Source organism: Rana temporaria, chromosome 4 (assembly GCF_905171775.1).
Source record: "Rana temporaria chromosome 4, aRanTem1.1, whole genome shotgun sequence".
NCBI classification, from domain to species: domain Eukaryota; kingdom Metazoa; phylum Chordata; class Amphibia; order Anura; family Ranidae; genus Rana; species Rana temporaria.
In genome coordinates, this window is record NC_053492.1 from 144,714,797 (window position 1) to 144,736,159 (window position 21,363).

The following is a 21,363-nucleotide window of genomic DNA, read 5'->3' on the forward strand; positions in this document are numbered from 1 at the left end:
GCTGGGCACCAGCTTGGAAAAACAGTTTGAGCTGAAAAGTGGCAAAAGAACCAAACCGCAAGTAGGTACAGAATGTTTGTGAGGAAAAGAACCCAGGATACTGAGCTAGAAACGCCTGGAAGATATCCCAGACCGAAAAAAGAGCTACCAGGCTGAATTGAAAAGGACTTGAGATCAAGCTTTGTCTGTAACAAGAGAGAAGGCCGTATCAGGAGGTTCAAGGAGGGCTTGCCATCGTGTATGGAAACCCGTAACTGGAGAAGGACGGATGGCGGCAAAATCTTTGATTTTCTGCTTGTGACATGAATTCTGCAAACAAGAACAACATCGTTAAAACCAAACATGACCAACGAGCCCCAACTTACCTCAGGAAAAGGAAAACCCCACCTTCCCTAACCCCTGCCTACGCGGGTGTCCGTGATTGACACACTCAGTAACGTAGAGCAGGAACGAAAACGTAGCATAAGACTGAAAACGTGTCAGTCTCAAGAACCTAGCCAGGCTGAGCAACCTGAGGCAAACCAGGCCAATTGAAAACGTAACACTTCAAACCTACGAACCTGAAGACGTGTCAGGCAAGTGATGTAAGTAGTAAGATAACATGACGTACGAAAACGTAATGAAAGCCCTGAGAAGCGGATGAGGGGACTTGCCACTGCACAAGCCAATTAAAAACGAAACATCTCAATCCGACAGTACCCTTGAACGTGACAGGTACCCAGCAGTGGAGAGTGGCCATAAACAAACATTAGGATATGAATGTGGCATGTGCCCAGACTATGAAAATGAAATGTAGGTAAGTGTAGGACTAGTGCAGCTGGACTGACAATGTGACAATCCTATGAAATGCAAAGGCCGAGCGACCTGAGGCGTAGCAGGCAAATTAAAAACGTACACTCAGGCCTGATGAACCTGAAGACGTGTCAGGTCGTAGTGTGAGAAATGAAATGTTGAGATGCATGAAACGAATGAGAAACGGATGAGGAGACTTGCCACCGTACAAGCCAATTAAAAACGATCATCTCAATCCGTAAGCACCCATAGACGTGATGGGTGACCCCCCCCCAGCGGTGGAATGCCATGAATCTAAAAGAACATGCTAATACTACCAACTGAAAACGAACACAACTGGAACCTACATGAGAACCGTAAGGTTGCATGAGAAACAAACACATTCGAGAACATGAATAGCATGAGACACGAAAACATGAGCAGATAAATTGTATGAGAACATAAATTGCATGGGAAACGTGAACACCCGAGAAAATGATTGTATTGAGGAACGACAATATACTTGAGAACATAAAAATACCATGAAAAACTTAATCGTGTGAGAAGTGTAACTCGTATGAAAAGCGTAACTTGTGTGAAAAAGCGTAACGTAAGAAAAGCGTAACGTATGAAAACATGACCAATGTAATTGTATCACAACTGAAACCTGCAAGAGAAACGTAAATGTTGGAGAACATGAATAGCATGAGAAACGCAACGTAAAACGAAACATAGAAATGTAAAAAATTGCATGAGAACATGACTCGCACGAGAAACGTGAACCCATGAGGACCTGACTCGCACGAGAAAACGTCACCGCACGAGGACACGTCACCGCACGAGGACACGTCACCGCACGAGGACACGCCACCGCACGAGGACACGTCACCGCACGAGGACACGCCACCGCACGAGGACACGCCACCGCACGAGGACACGCCACCGCACGAGGACACGTAACCGCCTGCGAAACACGACCGCCTGCGAAACACGACCGCCTGCGAAACACGACCGCCTGCGAAACACGACCGCCTGAGAGACACGTAATCGCATGAGACACGTAATCGCATGAGACACGTAATCGCATGAGAACGTAATCGCATGAGAACGTAATCGCATGAGAAACGCCAACGCATGAGAAACGCCAACGCATGAGAAACGCCAACGCATGAGAAACGCCAACGCATGAGAAACGCCAACGCATGAGAAACGCCAACGCATGAGAAACGCCAACGCATGAGGACATGAGCATGAAAAAAAGTAATGCATGAGACAACATGGTCGCATGAGAACGTGAACGCATGAGAAAACTTAACCGCATGAGAAACGTAGACGCATGAGAACCGTAAACGCATGAGAATCGTGAACGCATGAGAAACGTAAACGCGTGAGAACCGTAAACGCATGAGGACAGGACTAGCATGGGAAACGTGATCGCATGGGCACATGACTAGCATGAAACGTGACCGCATGAGAAACGTGACCGCATGAGAAACGTGACCGCATGAGAAACGTGACCACACGAGGACAAGACTCGTGTGAGAAACGTAACCGCATGAGAACTACCATGTGAAAGGAAATCGCATGAGAACTACCATGGAAACGTGACCGCATGAGAAACGTGACCGCATGAGAAACGTGACCACACGAGGACAAGACTCGTATGAGAAACGTAACCGCATGAGAACTACCATGTCAAAGGAAATCGCATGAGAACTACCATGGAAACGTGACGTATGAGAACTACCATGAAAAGTAACACATGAGAAACGTGACCGCATGAGAAACGTGAACACACGAGGACAAGACTCGTATGAGAAATGTAACCGCATGAGAACTACCATGTCAAAGGAAATCGCATGAGAACTACCATACGAAACGTGCTCACATGAGAACTACCATGGAAAACGTGACGCATGAGAACTACCATGAAATGTAACGCATGAGAAACGTGACCGCACGAGGACAAGACTCGTATGAGAAACGTAACCGTATGAGAACTACCATGTGAAAGGAAATCGCATGAGAACTACCATGAAACGTAACACATGAGAACTACCATGAAACGTAACACATGAGAACTACCATATGAAGGAAATCGCATGAGAACTACCATGAGACGTAACGCATGAGAACTACCATGAAAAGTAACGCATGAGAACTACCATGAAACGTAACGCATGAGAACTATCATATGAAGGAAATCGCATGAGAACTATCATGAGACGTAACGCATGAGAACTACCATGAAACGTAACGCATGAGAACTATCATATGAAGGAAATCGCATGAGAACTATCATGAGACGTAACGCATGAGAACTACCATGAAACGTAACGCATGAGAACTACCATGAAACGTAACGCATGAGAACTACCATGAAACGTAACGCATGAGAACTATCATATGAAGGAAATCGCATGAGAACTACCATGAAATGTAACGCATGAGAACTTACCATGAAACGTAACGCATGAGAACCGATGACGCATGAAAAGCAAAATCGCATGTGGACATGACTAGGATGAGAAACGTGATCACAGGGAATGTGATCGCATGAGAAACACGAACTGAACTGCACATCATCTCCGACTAAATACATGCCCACAAGCTCCCCAACTACACAAAGCTCACTAACTGAACACTGAACCCATACACACATCAACCAGAGTCCTGACACAAGGGAAGACACTCTGGCAGGTACCGTATCACTAGACTGGAGCAGACATGCTGCACACAGAACTACCGTACCTGACCCAAACCACCACCCCCCATGTGAGGAACCAGACAAGCGTGAGGAGCCTTGGAGCGGGTGACGTCATGGAGAGCGACTCTCTGTGATGGAAGCTTACGCTGTCCCGATGAGCAATGCGACCGGTGAATGCAAGTGGCTTACACCGGCATCGCCTGACAGCAGCATCGGGATGTGTAAAAATGAAAGTGCCCTCAGAACTTGTCTGGCGCTCACGTGGGGCCGAGAAAAATAAATGTGCTGCCGCCGGAGACCGCTATTCCCCAACAGGGAGTATCCAAGTAAAACACAGCAGATTGGGGTAGCTGGCCACCCGTGGACCCCCCCTGACCAAACCTGAACCCCCGTTCGAGAAGGGGGGGGCTCGGAGCCCCTCCTCACAGCCGCCCGACTTCCTGACTGGTCGCACCGGAAAAAAACGCCCCCCCCCAGGTCCCAAGAGCAGTTTGATCTGTCTGACATTGCAGCTCCCAGAGTGTATACACATTGAGCAACACACAACCATCCACCGCAGAGAGAGGAGCGCACCCCCGAGCCGAAGGAGGGAGGGAGGAAGCGACTCCCGCTCTGCTGCAGCCATCAGCTGCCGGAGCGTGCGACTCCTGCAACGCCTGTCGGCACTCTGACGTCACACACGGAAGTAGCGTGCGTCGGCTCAGTGGGGAGCTCTCAGCCCGCAGATGCCCCATACAAACGAGGTGGCCGCCCGCCTGTGGGGCCCCCCCGACTGGCTCCAGAACCAGCAAAGAAAGGTAGCCACGGGGTCCACTCATGGAGCCTCACGTCCTGCTGCCCACGATGAATCCGGAAGTGACGTCAGACGGATCGCCCTGGAATGACAGGTATTGCACACAAGAAACCGTCGGCCCAGAAGGAGGAAGGAGGGCGGGTTTAAATACCTTCCGACTCCTCCTACAAATACAGGCTGACCTGCGGTCAGCCTTACAACTAATATTGTCTGTGCCCACCAGCGGCGGTGGGTCCATAAGGGGCACACAGGCGCCACCGCCTCTCTCCTGCCACCCCTCTATCGCCAATATCTTTGGTCGTCGCTGCCAAACCCTATTCAGGCGCTCGAAACCTTTTCGGGTACCGGGAGCCTAGATTTTTTTAAGCACCCGATTAGTGCCTTAGGCTCTAATAGGCGTCAAAAAAGGTGAATATTCGCTTTCCTAACACTGAACATCATCTCCGCCAATCAGGTGCTCGGGTCTGTTACCTGTCACCCGATTGGCTGAAACGACAGGCGCTGTGATTCGATGCCTATCAGGCGTCCAATCATAGCAGAGGATGGGAAGAGAGTATGGGAGAAGCCATCGAGGAGTGTGGAGGACACCTCTGCCGTGACCCACTTCCTCACAGAGACAGGGTAAGTGATGGGCGGGGGATGCACAATGGCAGCATTTGATGGGCACATTGGCAGCAATTGATGGGCACAGTAGCGGCAATTGATGGACACACTGGCAGCACTTGATGGGCACACTGACAGCAATTGATGGGCACAGTGGCAGCATTTGATGTGCACAGTGGCAGCAATTGATGGGTACAGTGGCTGCGTTTGATGGTACCGTGGCTGTGTTTAATGGGCACAGTGGCTGCATTTGATGGTACAGTGGCTGCAATTGATGGGCACAGTAGTTGCATTTGATGGGTACAGTGGCTGCAACTTATGTATTTTTTTTTCAGTTTGTTTGCCCCCCCAAAAAAAATTGAGCACCAGCCACCACTGGTGCTTACATTTAGAGGATTCACTCTCTGCAATTGTTTTGTTTATCATTATCATCAAAAGTGAAAGTAAAATAAAATACCAAATGTTGTGTTGTCCGAAGAACAGTAATAGAGAAAATCTTTCAATGGGGGCACCAGTTCTGGTGACCTGGAGTCATCCAAAAACTTCCTGTTTTGGCTATGAGACAGGAAGTGAATGGAAATGTATTGATCAAATTTACTTTTATCTCCAAGTTCAGCTTTAGGCAAATTGAAACAGTCACATACACTGATAAAATACATATAAAGCAGCTAATTTACCTTCCTCAGAGACCCCCCCCCCTTTTTTTGTGTGTGTAATCAGTCAAAAAAAGAGATGGGATGTTGTAGGGATGCAGAGCGCAATAAAAACCAGCAGATGATCTATCATATATATTTATCCATAATTAAGAAACAATTTTTGTCGAAGCTCTACTTAGCATTTATGAATTTACCCAATTTGTGTAAGCTTTTTCTGTTCACAATGTAAAGGACTATTATTGAATTTCACTATTTAAAAATAAAATAGAGTTGTGCATATACGTTTACATACCCTGGCAGAATTTATGATTTCTTGGCCATTTTTCAGTGAAAATGAATGACAACACAAAAACTTTTCTTTCACTCGTGGTTAGTGTTTTGCTGTAGCCATTTATTATCAATCAACTGTGATTACTCTTTTTAAATCATAATGGCAACAGAAACTACCCAAATGACCCTGATCAAAAGCTGCCCATTCCTCTTGGCAAAAAGTCTCCAGTTCCTGTAAATTCTTGGGCTGTCTTGCATGAACTGCACGTTTGAGATCTCCTCAGAGGGACTCAATGATATTGAGGTCAGGAGACTGAGATGGCCACTCCAGAACCTTCACGTATTCTGCTGTAGCCAATGACAGGTCAACTTGGCCTTGTGTTTTGGATCATTGTCATGTTGGAATGTCCAAGTACGTCCCATTCGAGGCTTCCTGGCTGATGAATGCAAATGTTCCTCCAGTATTTTTTGATAACATACTGCATTCATCTTGCCAACAATTTTAATCAAATTTCCTGTGCCTTTGTAGCTCACAAATCCCCAAAACATCAGCGATCCACTTCCGTATCTTTCATCATAGGCCTTGTTGACTCCTCTCCAAATGTAGCATTTATGGTTTTGGCCAAAAGCTCAATTTTGGTCTCATCAATCCAAATGACTTTGTGCCAGAAGGTTTGAGGCTTGTCTCTGTGCTGTTTGGTGTATTGTAAGTGGGATACTTTGTGGCATTTGCATAGTAATGGCTTTCTTCTGGCGACTCGACCATGTAGCCCATCTTTCTTCAAGTGTCTCCTTATTGTGCATCTTGAAACAACCAAACCACATGTTTTCAGAGAGTCCTGTATTTCACCTGAAGTTATTTGTGGGTTTTTCTTTGCATCCCGAACAATTTTCCTGGCAGTTGTGGCTGAACCGTCAGTTGGTCTACCTGACCGTGGTTTGGTTTCGACATAACCCCTCATTTTCCACTTCTTGATTAGAGTTTGGACATTGCTGATTGGCATTCTCAATTCCTTGGATATCTTTTTATATCCCTTTCCTGTTCTATACAGTTCAACTACCTTTTCCCGCAGATCCTTTAACAATTCTTTTGCTTACCCCATGACTCAGAATCCAGAAACGTCAGTGCAGCACTGGATGAAAGATGCAAGGGTCTGTCAGGAGTCCAGAAACTCATTGACCTTTTACACACACACTAATTACAAGAAAACAGATCACATGTGAGGATGGTTACCTTTAATAGCCATTCAAACCCCTTTGTGTCAACTTGTGTGCATGTTATCAGGTCAAAATCACCAGGGTATGTAAACATTTGATCAGGGTCATTTGGGTAGTTTCTGTTGCCATTATGATTTAAAAGAGTAAACATAGTTGATTGATAATAAATGGCTTCAGCCAAAAACTAACTGTGAATGAAAGAATTTTTTTGTGTTATCATTCATATTCTCTGAAAAATGGCCAAGAAATCACAAATTCTGCCAGGGTATGTAACTTTATGATTACAACTATATGTATAGGCCTTAAAAAAAAAAAGTAAATTTCTGCAGGCATGGAAGAGGCAACAAGATTCACACACACACTACTATGTCATGCTTGCTTTCTCTGCATAGCGCATGCAAACTATGTGCAGCTGTTACTATACAATCCTCCACACTATTTTATTCATTGCCATGTACTGTATATTGTTTATCAAGCAACTGCTTTTAGCCTTCTGCTGCTACCCACCTTGATTTGCCCCAGCATCCAAACTTTCTTCTTTAGATGTAAGACATAGACACAGACAGAGACTCAGGCTGAAACGGAACTGGCTGATAACCACAGACTTTTTACACAATAACACACTGTATGTCTACTACTTTGCACATACATCGAAGCAGAACAATCTACAAACAGTATACAAATTCAGAAGTACAAAATAGAACTGCAGGACCTCATACAGGTCAGTAGGATTTTACTGGCACTTGGTCAGCCTAGGTGGTCATGGGTTCACAACAGTCTTTAGCAGGGGTCAAGTCCTGGGGAAAAAAGTGTGGGAACTCCCACCCAAGATCCACTCCCCCACCAAAAAAAAAAAATGATACGCTCATATGCATAATTACTAAACCGCATGTTTAAGCAAGTTCTTTCTAAATCCCGCGATAACTCGCGGCAGACCTACGCAATGTCTCCTGGGAACAATGACAAAAGCTCCCAGGAGACATCGCGGCATCGAGGAAGTGACGGAACACTACCCGATGAATCCATATACAGGAAGCGGCCAGTATCATAAAGGATTACTAAGGTTCACCTGCCCCTGACAGTGACTCGGGCTGGGCATCGCCGCTTAGTGAAGGATTGGCTCGGGCGGCTTGGCTGCTTTCGGCTGCTCTAGTCCTGCAAAGGGAACTGCGTTCCTGCTGTGAAAAAGTGCAGGGACTCCGTTCCCACGCGTTCCTGCAGGACTTGAGCCCTGGTCTTTAGAGACAGAGAAATAAAAGCCAATACTTGCCTAGCTACAGGAGTAACAACCTGCAATGCTCTGTGCATTATGTTATAGAAAGTACGATATCAATTATAGTTATCCCAAAATGATAAACGTACTTGTTAGCAACAGACTGACAAGACAATTCAATGTTTATTTTATATTATGCTATGGTCAGTAGCCCTATAGCAAAATATGAATTGTTGCCTCATTATTTAGAACATGTACCACACTCTAAAATAAGAACACAAAAGCCTATTCTTCTTACTGATCCATTTACTATAATCGCTCTTCCACTATTGAATTATAATGACCGCTAGGCTACTATCACCATTAGCCCTATAGAAGTCTTCTTCTTTGTAACCTCTGTTGCTGCCATCTGGCTATAATGTTTCCTTTACTGAAATGAAACATGTCAGAAACAAATTTGGTGGAATCGGAAATCATATATTTTCTTATCTCAAAATAGCTACTTTTTCTAAATCTTCAAAGCCCATAAAGCATGCATATACAGTACAATAACACACTGTATAAGAGAAAGAAATGGTCTTTACTGCCTTCTAATATATAAAAATTATAAAATTATATAAACACCTAGGGATATATGCATAAAGCCGTAAATGAGGAATTCACCAAATGTGGAATTCAGGCAAATCTTTAATTTACACAAATTCCACTTTACAGAATTTTTGGTTAATATCACATTCACTGCTTTATGAATATGCCCCTAGTGTAGGCATCTGCACATTTATGATACCACACATAAATATACATTTTATGAGCCTTTACTGTTGAGCCTACATTGTCTAGCCAACTTCCAATATGTTGTTGTTATTTAAGTGTATATCTAGCCAAACTTTTTTTATAGTTTAGTGTAAGAAAGGGTAAGCACCCCATACTGAGTATTTTTTTCTGTTTGTGTTTTGTTTTTCCCCTACTTCCTGCCACCAAGCTACAGCAGAAAGTGGGAAGAAACCTTAACAAAGTGAGGATAAATCCTATCTAAGACAGTTGTCCCCAAAACAAGTGTCTCCTTATGAAGAATTCACTAGAGGTACTGCTCCAGTGACAACTGTGAAATGTTGGATTCCCCATCACTGCCCTAATGATTAGCATTTTCAACATTCCCTACTCTATCTAAAACATAAAAAAAAGCTTTGGGAAAACACTTTATTTCAAAACGAAGTAAAGAAAAGTAAATGTGGTCACCTACATAGCTCGCTCTGGGAAGCCCCCCGTGGTTAACTCTTCTCATGGTCTTCCTTTTCTTCCATGCTTCTGGACAATTATTTCTCCTGAAGACTTTCCCTTTGAAACTCATTGTATTGAGAAACACTGCCTCCATTGAAGGATTGCATGTGAAGTGTGAAGTGATGTATCTATCAGCTATGCACAAAGCCTAAACACAGCCAAGCCGTGAAGAGGAAGTGTCTCTTAGACTCATACCGAAAGGAAGAAGCAGTGATCATACCCACCAATCAGTATTTAGTTTCACGAGGGAACAAACTTGTCCCACCTGATTAACAAATATGAGAACTGTTACTCAAACTGTAAATTAAAGACATTCTCATTCATATGGTAGTATGCAGCTATCTGACTGTAGAATTAACCTTTCAGTACCGCACACATGTTGTGTAACATCCATTAACAGCTGTTAAGGACTTTTGATTTTTTGTCTGTTCTGTCTTCCACAGCTCGGTAAGCTAAACAGCCTAGGACGACACATTAAAAACTGTATTTTGTATTATAACATTTCACATGCAAGCTAAAGAATATTATTTAATGTATATCTTTGTGTTTTTGTGTTGGAAGTGTCCCTAAAATACGTGTTTACACCTTCCTCTTGCCTAACCATCAGTGAGCTAATTTCCTGGCACTTCTCCCAATGGCAGTGGCACTAAAGGTTAGTTGAAGCTGTATGAGGAAGAGTCTATTTGCCTGCCACCATTTTTTTCAGACCGTCTACTCAGGAATATCAATACAATACTGAATAAAGAAATCAAAGATTTCTGTTTTCAACAAGGGTTCTGTGTCCAACCGTGTAAGGGCTCTTTCACACGGAGCGGACCGTTTCCGGGTCCGCTCCGTGTGTCTCCGTCGGCTCAGCGGGGGTCCCCGCTCAGCTGTCGGCGGATAGGGCGGTCCCTGCACACAGTGCAGGGACCGCCCTGTCTCTGCTCCGCTCTGCCCTATGGGGAACCTGTTGCAGACGGACCGTTAACTGCATCCGTTAACGGACTTGTAATGAGCGGACGAACGGTCCGCTAGTGTGAAAGGACCCTAAAGCAAATGTATTATAATTTCAGTGATTTTTAATTGTACATGTTAAAATATTTAGCTCAATATAAATAATGCTATCAACATATAAAACAGTTTAAACACGTTTTAATACATCAATTGTATTTATACATAGGAGTATCGTTATATGCACATGCTCTGCTACCTGATTTATAGTGCTATGCAGTTGCAATTTGCTGTTCTTTTGTACAATACAAGTCACCATACTCATTGAAATCAATGTGCTCCCTGTGTAGCTGACATCATATCTTAACAGTTATTGGAAGCAGATGAACCATTGTGAGCTCCCACTGGAAGCTAACTTACAAATCTGTACATGGGCAATTAGAGGTGTACGCTGCAAAAATTCAATGTTTCTCTGCGGTGGCTACGCCAGAAGCCTGTACAATGACAGACTGGCAAGCAGTTACATGCGATTAGGAACAGATGAGCAACCCTAGACGCATACTGTATATGACTGCCCAAAATAAAATAAAAAACTGTGAAAGACACTGTAACGGAATGGCCCGTGAAACCCAGAGACTTTTGAAGGATGCAGGGTACTCCTGTGCCAGTTTCACTAATGACTCTTGGGTCTAGGGTCATCATATGTCCCCTTTGGGCATAGGATGACTGAGAAATGATAATTCATATATTGCAGGATATCTTGAAAAATTACAAGTTGTTTGTTTATTCTGAACTCAACAGGTCAATAGAGTGACTCATGCAATGTGTAACATAGACTGGTGAGATGCTAATTAAGTCCACCTGGCTGTAGTGATGGGGCTTGCTGTGATTGCATTCTGTTGTCCATTGTGCTACTTACGTCTGCTCCTAAGATCTTTCATTGTGTATGCTAATGACACTGTTTTGTGTGAAAATACTATTGATAATAGATGTGGAATGTGACTTGTCAGCGGTAGTAATTAACTCCTCTAGATTCGGTGCCAGAATGTCTGTCTAAGATGCGGATTGAGGGGGACCCATTGTGTGATGTTTTGGGTGGAGTGTTTCATTGTCCCTGTGATTACTGCAGCATGCTTTCTAACTGTATAAAAATCTGAGAGTTTACCATTAAAGCATTCATTCGTTTGAACCAGAGACAGAGCTGTGTGTCTCGTCCTTCTGGGGAACTCTAATGGTTCGTGTCTGCTCAATTGTTGGAGTGTCGGATAAGCTGTCTTGGGTTGGTGGAATGGAATATCGTAACGGCGTTAACCCCTGACCGTTACAGTCACATTAGGAATGTTTACAATAAACACTGGAGTATGGTCAAAACAAGCTCCCATAAGATACACTAGAGTCTCCATTCAAAGTTTTGCCCTTTTCTAACAAACACTGTTATAGTATCGATATGTAGCACCCTGGAGTTTAGACAGGGTTGCTCCTCACAAATTTACTTGCCAGAAATAATTATCCTGGTTGATTGTTAGAGATCTATTGATTTCTCCCTAAGTTTGGCTTTGTTGCACTTTTCTCTTCTACCACTAGGTGGACGGGTACTTGGTGGTACTAGATATGAGAAGGGCAACGCAAGGTCAGGTTATGGGTATATTGGGGTGTATCAGCCAATGGGCAGGGGTTTTCCTGAATCTATTGGCCTGCTGGGAGGGCATATATATTCTAATCAAAAGCAAGAGAGTAGCGCAGGTTTGGGACTGCAGCTTGCAGTCCAACCAAAAGTGACGGTTCTGCTAGCCGGAGAACCTGTCGTGATCAGAGGTAGAGGGGAAGTTAACGCCAGTAAGGGACTATCCACCTTATTACCAGGGACCACAGTGAGTAACTGAAGTACAAGTGCAGCATTCTCACCAACCAGGAACGGTGAATAATTGGGAAACTTCAGTGGGTATCAAGCCAGAGACCCAGCCAGCGGAGGTGATGCTTGCAGAGCAGCCATGTGTGCCAAGCCAGTGGAGTGAAGCTTTAGAGGTATCTTAAATGCAAAGCTAGGGACCCAGCAGAGAAGCAGGGGTGACGCTTGAGGAAGACACCACTGTGAAGATTGGAGGAGCTCAAGGTATTCAGTGGCAGTGAATAAGTGGGTCTAGTGAGAGACCGGGAGCTCAGTGGGCTGAATAACTACAAGGAGCGATTGTAGTGAAAGTGAAATAACTGTTATGTTTGTGTTAGGAACTGTTAAAGACTGTTGCCATAGGAGACAGCATTCCTGCACATGCAGATGTGGCATCTTGCTGGATGCCTTTCCCTGCATCGTTGTCCTCCTATTGAAGTCTCAGAGTCTACCAATTAATCTTGCAACTACCTAAGGAAGTCCTGGCCCTAACCCTCTCTCCCCCAAAAAAGTTTGTTAAGAGAAATAAACTTTCTTTTGCATTCAAGAAGTGTCTGGCGCTCAAAAACTTTACCTACTCTGAACCCACCATGCCTCACAACCCACTACATGCAGAAGAATGTCAGCTATCCCTAGCCCTGGAGGTTCTCATAAAAATAAAAGCAGGCCTGGGACCTTGATACATATGCTATACAATATGTACTGTAAAAATGATGAGTCCAGTGTATTTATCCTAGCAGTATGAACTCTTTAAGGCTGCATTCACACCTGAGCGTAGGTCGTTCGCTCGTTTTCCGGCGTTTTGTCGCGCGTATTCATGCTTATTTGCGCGTTTGCATACAGAGTCGTCCGACGTTTTTGTACTTCAATGTTTTTTATTTTAGCCAATAGGAAAAATTATCATCTTTTCATCATGCTATGTTGGTAGATTTTTTTTATCTTCTGCCTGGGTGAAATGTTCTATTGATTAAAGCAACGAAACGCCCGTAGCAAACGCTCGTTGTCGCGCTAGTCGCTTGAATCGAGCATTTCCATTACTTTCTATGGGAAATGGAAACACTCAAAAACGCCCAAACCGCCCGATTCGCGCAACAAAAAAGGGTCCGGAACCTGTTTGAGCTTCAGGCGTTCGGCGTCAGGCGTTTTGGAGTGGAGATGTGAACCATCTTCATAGGGAATAATGTATTTTTTCCCCTCTAGCGTTTTTAAACATCGCGCTTCAGGCGACAAAACGCTCAGGTGTGAATGCAGCCTAAGTTAAGCTTTAAACAATGTTTCTAATGTAATTTTAAAAGATAAGAACAGTATAGTCAAAGCTTTTTTTTTTTTAACCATACTTCTCTTTCGCATTACAGTAGGGCACTTACTTTTTGCTCTCATGTAACCCAGAATAAGCCAACAGCGGGCTAAAGCCCTCTGTCGGCTGACATCACAGAGCTGCTCCAGGATCTGGAAGTATACCGACAATAATGTCGGAATCCACCCAGATATCTGCTGGCAGCTAGATTGTCCTCCCAGAGTGCTGCTGAGAGCCTGAGCCAGCTGCTCCTGCCTCCTCCCCAGCCAAGAGCTCCATTGAGCGCTGAGGAGGCAGACCAGAGACAAGTGACCGATAGTAACCATACTCTGCTCAGAGCAGGCCAGGAATTGAGCGATCAGCAGTCTATGTAGAAAGCCAGGTAGGGAAAATAATGAAATATTGTTTTATTTTTGTGCAAGACTGGTTATCGTTGACCTGATTCAGATATTGGTAGCATTTTTTCTTGTTACACCAATCATTTAAGGTCTATGCAGGTTTAGCACACAGACACATAAGTTGTAGAGTGAAACTAGACCTTTACTTTCACCCAACAACTCAAGATTCCTTCTATTTTTATGTTTGTATTTAATACTAATCTGAGTTGCACCAACGCCATCTATTGTCTACTATACTGTATGCTTTGAACACCAGACAGTTTATCATAGCTATACCCAATGCCGGTATAACAGGTAAATGTGAAAAGTATTACAAGATAAAAAAAACAAAGTCTAGCACCTAAAGTAGGTAATGCAAAGCAACAGGGGAATCTTGGCAGGGGCAATGCTAGGGTCCTAATAGACCTGGGGCACCTCTGGACATTAAGGGTCCTTTCACACTAGCGGACCGTTCGTCAGCTCATTACAAGTCCGTTAACGGACTTGTAATGAATCCCTATGGGAACGCGTCCGTTAGCGGATGGAGTATCCGCTAGCGTCCGCGTCAGTCGGGATCCGCTTTTCCGAACGGAAGAAACCCTATTTTTCTTCCGTTCGGCGGAGCGGAACTGATGCAGACGGACAGACGGTCCATCTGCATCAGGTTCCCCATAGGGCAGAGCGGAGCAGAGACAGGGCGGTCCCTGCACTGTGTGCGGGGACCGCCCTATCCGCTGACAGCTGAGCGGGGATCCCCGCTGAGCCGACGGAGACACACGGAGCGGACCCAGAAACGGTCCGCTCCGTGTGAAAGAGCCCTTAAATGTTGAAGGGTTGGTAGGATACCATTATTACCACATTGGATCAAATCTAAAACGAATATAAACTTTTTATTGAGTAAAACTGTAATGTCGCATTACCATGACGCAATAAATAATAGATGGATTGAAAAGTGGATACATTATACAATGTTCTCAAATGGTATAATGCACAGAATGTATCATCTCCATATCTCAAAGGAGACCTGGGGCACTTCATAAAAGGCATGGGGTATGTGCTTTAAATACTGGCATTACTCCTGGATCTTGGTAGACAAAATCATCTTGCTAAGGTTATTTCTTAAAGCTTTAGATGCTTCAGCTAGTTTTTAATACACTATGCTTTAGTCAATTTGGTTGCGTTTTTACTGCCAGTAGTCGTAGTCTCAAACAATTATTATGGGTAAATGGCTGTATATGGTGACGGATGAGCTGCAGACAATGCTGATTATTGTTAAACAATGCTTTAAATAAAGAATGACATTTTTCAGTTTTTAAAGGAAGTGTACTTGCTATGCTAAAAAAATTCTTGACTTTTCTGCTGAACAAGCATTCATTATGTTGGTTGCTGAATTAGTGACCTCTATTATATATCTTTTCCTGACTTAGATAACTTTTGGGGAAAATACTCCTGGCAGTTTTACAACACTCACTTTCCTGCTCTCAATGCGTTCCTGTATAGACAACACACAGAAACGAAGACTTGACAATTATACCTCTTTTATCAGGTCAGTCTTGTTATTTTAGTTAGGTGGGCCTTTTTCTAGCATAGCACTCAACTCGCAGAGCAGAAAGTATATTTCTTAGCTCATCAGACCTTTTCTATATCTTTTTTAAACATACGGTATACAGCACATATACCCTGAAAAGTCTGTCATAGGCCACGTACACAAGATCAGTCCATCCGATGAGAACGGTCCGAAGGACTGTTCTCATCGGTTAACCGATGAAGCTGACTGATGGTCTGATGTGCCTACACACCATCTGTTAATGACCTGATCGTGTCAGAACGCAGTGACGTAAAACACGTCGACGTGCTGAAAAAAACGAAGTTCAATGCTTCCAGGCATGCCTTGACTTGATTCTGAGCATGCGTGGGTTTTTAACCGATGCTTTTGCATACTAACGATCGGTTTTGACCTATCGGTTAGGCGTCCATCGGTTAAATTTTAAAGCAAGTTCCTATTTTTTTGACCGAAGGTTAACTGACCGATGGGGCCCACACACCATCGATTTGGACCGATGAAAACAGTCCTTCAGTTTGTTTTCATCGGTTTTGACCGATCGTGTGTACGCGGCCATAGACGCACATATCCCGTCTGGTGGGCAAAACTCATCAGAGATTGTACTTCTTGAGAAAGCTGTGGATGCGACCGTCGGAAGCCTGTCGGAAGACTGTCAATCAAAATAGGAACGCCCAGTCCCGCAGCCCATACCTGGAAAATTGCTGTCTACAACGGTAAGTACAGCTTCGATTTTAAAACAACTAGCCGATTCCCCTAGACAAAATGAGCATCAATCTAAGGGTAAAAAATGTTATTTCCGGGTGAACCTCCACTTTAAAGATCACGGAGAGACACTGGATTCCAGGGGTTTAGAAATTAGAAATTGTATTTAATAGCAACATCTATGCATTGTTTATCTATGCATACTATGAAAAAAATTTCTGTGCGATGCTGAAGTGTTCGGGTTTGACTTGAAGAAAAGGTGGCAACCATAACCGGTGGATGGTTATTTCTGTGGTGGTTGCAGATTCTCGCAGGAGGGGGGATGTGGTTTATCACCTGGGGGGAGGGGGGGTGGTTGTAGTCTGTCATCAAGGAGGAGGGAAGGGTGTTTCAGCATGTCATCTCGAGGGGGAGGGAATGCAGCTTATAATCTGGGGGTGTGTGGGTAGTGGTCGCACCCTGTCATCTTGGGCGTGGGGGGGGAGCGATGGGAAGGGTGAGCAGCAGCCTGGGTCTCAACAATGCTATGAGATCCTGTCCCCGACCTGGGTCTCCTCCTTTCCCTTCTCATTCTTTGTGACCACAGAGAAGGAAGGTAGTAGTGGGGCTAGAAGAAGGAGAGCGGGTATCCTCTGGTGGTCAGAGGGGTGGCAGTGCAGATTGTGCCCAGCAGACCATGGACTGGCACCGGTCCACCGTTGCCTGGGGGTTAGGAGACCCCTGCATTACAGCATTAGTCATATACATTTGGAACACTACAAACAAGCTTCTGTGAGTGAAACATGATCTTCGATTGGAAGGGGTGGACCTTTCAGTCATCCGCCCCTCGATTCATAGATTGTGTTTAATTCATTAAAGCTGTAGTAACAGCATAGAAGCTGTAGAATGGAGGAGCCGGACGGAAAAAGCATAGTCGGGTACTCTTAATGATGAGAGCTCCCTCAGTTCTATTAACCTTTGCCATACGGAAAGATAATGGGGGTAGAATATTGATGGGGGAAATTTTCAATAAAACCAGTAAGTAATGTCACTTTTTTTTTCAACTACACTTGGGGCTAGATTCAGCATTGATTTACGCCGGCGTATCTATAGATACGCCGCGTAAATTCAAAGCTGCGCCGGCGTATCTTCTTTCTGTATCCAGAAAGCAAGATACGCCGACATTAGCCTAAGATGCAACTGGCGTAAGTCTCTTACACCGTCGTATCTTAGGGTGCATATTTACACTGGCCGCTAGGTGGCGCTTCCTTCGTTTTCGGTGTAGAATATGCAAATGACCTAATTTCGCCGATTCACAAATTTACGTACGCCCGGCGCTATTTATTTACGTAGTTTATGTTAGGCTTTTTCGGGGTAAGGTTGCTTCTGCTATTATGAGGCGTACGCAATGTTAAGTATGGACGTCGTTGCCCGGTCGAATTTTGAATTTTTTACGTCGTTTGCGTAAGTCGTTCGCGAATAGGGCTGGACATAATTTACGTTCACGTCGAAACCAATGATGTCCTTGCGGCGTACTTTGGAGCAATGCACACTGGGAAATTCCACGGACGGCGCATGCCCTGTTCGAGAAAAATGTCAATCACGTCAGGTCACCAAGAATTAACATAAAACACGCCCCCTCATCCTCATTTGAATTACGCGCGCTTACGCCGGCCCCTTTTACGCTACGCCGCCGTAACTTAGAAGGCAAGTGCTTTGTGAATATAGCACTTGCCTCTCTAACTTACGGCGGCGTAGCGTAAATATGTTACGCTGCGCCGCCGTAACAATGCGCACACCTACCTGAATCTAGCCCTTAACCTTTAACACCAAAACTTGCAAAAAACATTTTGGCACGCATTAACCATATTGCTGCGATAGAGGAGCTGATACATACTGCAAAAGATAGAATCCCTAGCTTTTCCTATGTCTGGGAAGACTGGTTTACATTTCGGAATACGGCTACCTACCATGACCTTATCAAGACGGTGTGATGAAAAATAGTGTGAGCTGGCATTGCATCTGTTGTATGATAAGGTCGACTTTTTTCTTTACCAACATAGTGGACGGAGAGGGTAGCTGGTGGTTTTCCCACCCCCTCTTCGGGCATTCGGGTTTAGTTGCCCCTCTCTCCCCTCCCCCCCTTCTGCTCCCTCTTTTTTTTTTGTCTCTCTCACCCCTCGCCTCTTTCTTCTTCTTTACCTTTTCTCTTGATAGTAGTGATCTTTACGAGATGGGCCTGCACTTGGCAGACCTCTCCGCCCATCCCTGCTGGTGGAAACTGATCTTTTAGGACTAAGGCAAAAGTGAACCAAAGGCCCAGATCTGTTGTAGCAGGTGACCTGAGTCATCATCCCATCTTTCTGGGGGTTGTTTGTACGTGTATATCTCTACCCACTTCTGTGGGGTGGAGAATCTAAAAACACTGAAGTATACCCATGTTAACTTGAGCCTTCTGTGATGGTAGGGCACATAGGGGCAGATCCTCAAAGAAATTACGCCAGCGTATCACTTGATACGCTGTGTAATTTCAAATTACCCGCGTCGTATCTTTAGTTTGAATCCTCAAACCAAGATACAACGGCATCTGGGTTAGATCCGACAGGCGTATGGCTTCGTACGCCTTCGGATCTTAGATGCAATACTTCGGCGTCCGCTGGGTGGAGTTTGCGTAGTTTTCCGCATCAGGTATGCAAATTAGCGGTTTACGACGATCCACGAACGTACGCGCGGCCGTCGCATTCTGTTACGTCGTCTCTAGTCGGCTTTTTCCGCCGTATAGTTAAAGCTGGTGTGTTGCGGCGTATAGTTAGAATTGCCTTGTTAAGTATGGCCATCGTTCCCGCTTTTAATTAGAATTTTTTATTTTGGTTTGTGTAAGTCGTCCGTGAATTGGAATGTACGCAAGTCACGCGTAAGTAAAAAAATTACGTCCTAGCGACGTCATTTAGCGCAATGCACGGCGGGAAATTTCGGGACGGCGCATGCGCAGTTCATTCGGTGCCCCCTAATCGCCGATTTGAAATACGCGCCGTTACGCCACTTGAGATACACTACGCCGCCGTAACTTTCAGGATTCGAACCAAAGCCGGGAAAGTTACGGCGGCGTAGTGTATCTCTGATACACTGCGCCCGTGCAGATCTCTGTGGATCTGCCCCTTAGTTTCCTTCCAGTTTCCTGATGACGATCTTATACTTGTTAGAAGTGTTGTTTGGGCTTCATTAAGATTATGTCGTATGTTACTGTATCTCATGTATTACCGGGGCCCCCTGGTCTCTATATTTTATTGTTATTCCTGTCGATGTTTTTAAGATGTCTGTTAAAATATTTTTTCTCTCAGTAAAATCTTTATGAAAAAAAAAAAAAAAAACATTTTGGCTGCAAGTATTAGGCCCCGTACACACCATAGAATCCATCCGCAGATAAATCCCAGCAAATGGGTTTCAGCGGATAGATCCTATGGTGTGTACACGCCAGCGGATCTGTTTCTGCGGATAAATCTCCCCTGGGATGGATTCCAGCAGATCGGATATTTGCTGACATGCTCAACATATCCATCTGCTGGAATCCATCCCAACGGATGGATCCGCTGGTCTGTACAGACTCACCGAATCCATCCGTCCGAAGGGATCCCCCGCATGCGTCGTAATGATTTGACGCATGCGTGGAATTCCTTATATGACAGCGTCGCGCACGTCGCCGCGTCATAATCGCGGCGACGGCGCGACACGTCATCGCCAGAGGATTTCGGCGCGGATTTTAATGCGATGGTGTGTACACACCATCGCATGAAAATCCGCCGAAATCCACGAGAGGATTTATCCGCGGAAACGGTCCGCTGGACCGTATTCGCGGATAAATTCTATCGTGTGTATGGGGCCTTACGCTTTGCATTACAATTTCCTTTGTCTATAATAATTTGCTATTTATTAATAAACAGGTTGTATTTCAATGCAGGAACTAAAGTATTTTGCATTGTCAGTACATACATTTTTGACAAAATACTAAAATCTCGATTTTGATTTACGAGCTTCATTCACATTATTATGCTGCTAGTCTCGGTCAATGTAAAGCTGACAAGTCTAACTGCACAGGAAGCCAAGCACATTTCAATGTTTCCTGTTAACTAATTGATGTCAGGTATATAAATAAAATTCAGCATTGAAGCTAATGAGGTTTGATTGCACAACGCTGTTCAGCAGTCTTCAGGCATTAGGCATATCATGCACCGTGATGTTTCTAATACTATATAAGCAATAAAATGCTTAGTGAAAACAAAACTGGTTTGTAACATAAGAGAAAGAGCTTTCAGTATAACAGAGCCTCCTTGCACGTGCATATTATTTTACATTTTACGTGGATTTGCATAATTTCAGCTGTTGCACTCCACAGCACAGATGTTTGAACAACAAGTTGCACATGTTCACTGTTAGTGCCAACAGGGCGCCTACGTCTGCGAAGCCTGACAGCTATCCTTTTATTCCCCTTCTATTCTTCTTAAAAAGCAAAAAAAACAAACAGTGAGCTCCTAATACTCTCCAGCAAACACTGCAACTGTGCTTAACTCAGGGCATTCACGCATTTGATATTATTCTCTGTAATCCACAGAAACCAAAATACAAGGTCCACCTGACAGGGTCTGTGGAAGTGTACGTCTGTGCTATAGAACTTCTTTTCTCTCTGCTGGATGCATCACCAATCAAAATTTAAATCTTTCAAAGACAGTTTAAATCTGATTGGAATGCAAGATACAAATAAAGTCAGACGGGCATTTTTTCTTGGAAAGTCCGGCCGTGTGTAGCCTCCATCGGACTTATTTTGACGTAAGTCCGACAGACCTAAGATAGAGAACCTGTTTCCGACGGACTTCTACATCTCACGGCGGACTTTTGCACGGTCAAAAGTCCAACCGTGTGTATGAGGCATTTAGTTAGTTTTCTAGAAGGTTTCTTGTATATCAGAGACAACAAGGAGCCTGTTGTGGGCGTGTTCTGGAATAATTCACCTTCACAGGAGTTCTAAGATCATCAAACTGACCAATGGGACAGGGTAGGTCTAAGGCCTCGTACACACGACCGACCGGTTTCCGCGGACATGTTCGGTCGTGTGT

General features: G+C 44.4%; 1 protein-coding gene across 13 annotated transcripts in view; it reads right to left on the reverse strand.

Moving 5' to 3' along the window:
- DOCK10 (dedicator of cytokinesis 10) overlaps window positions 1–21,363 on the reverse strand; it is a 433,376-nt gene that overhangs the window by 310,264 nt on the left and 101,749 nt on the right. The window contains exon 1 of one of the 13 annotated variants that reach the window (XM_040349132.1): window positions 9,475–9,822. The exons of 11 other annotated variants lie outside the window; for them this stretch is intronic. In XM_040349132.1, the coding sequence (XP_040205066.1) occupies window positions 9,475–9,606 (132 nt within the window). In that variant the 5' untranslated portion in view covers window positions 9,607–9,822. Of the gene's footprint in view, window positions 1–9,474; window positions 9,823–21,363 lie in introns of those variants that run through there. One more of the 13 variants, XM_040349134.1, reaches the window with a different exon arrangement.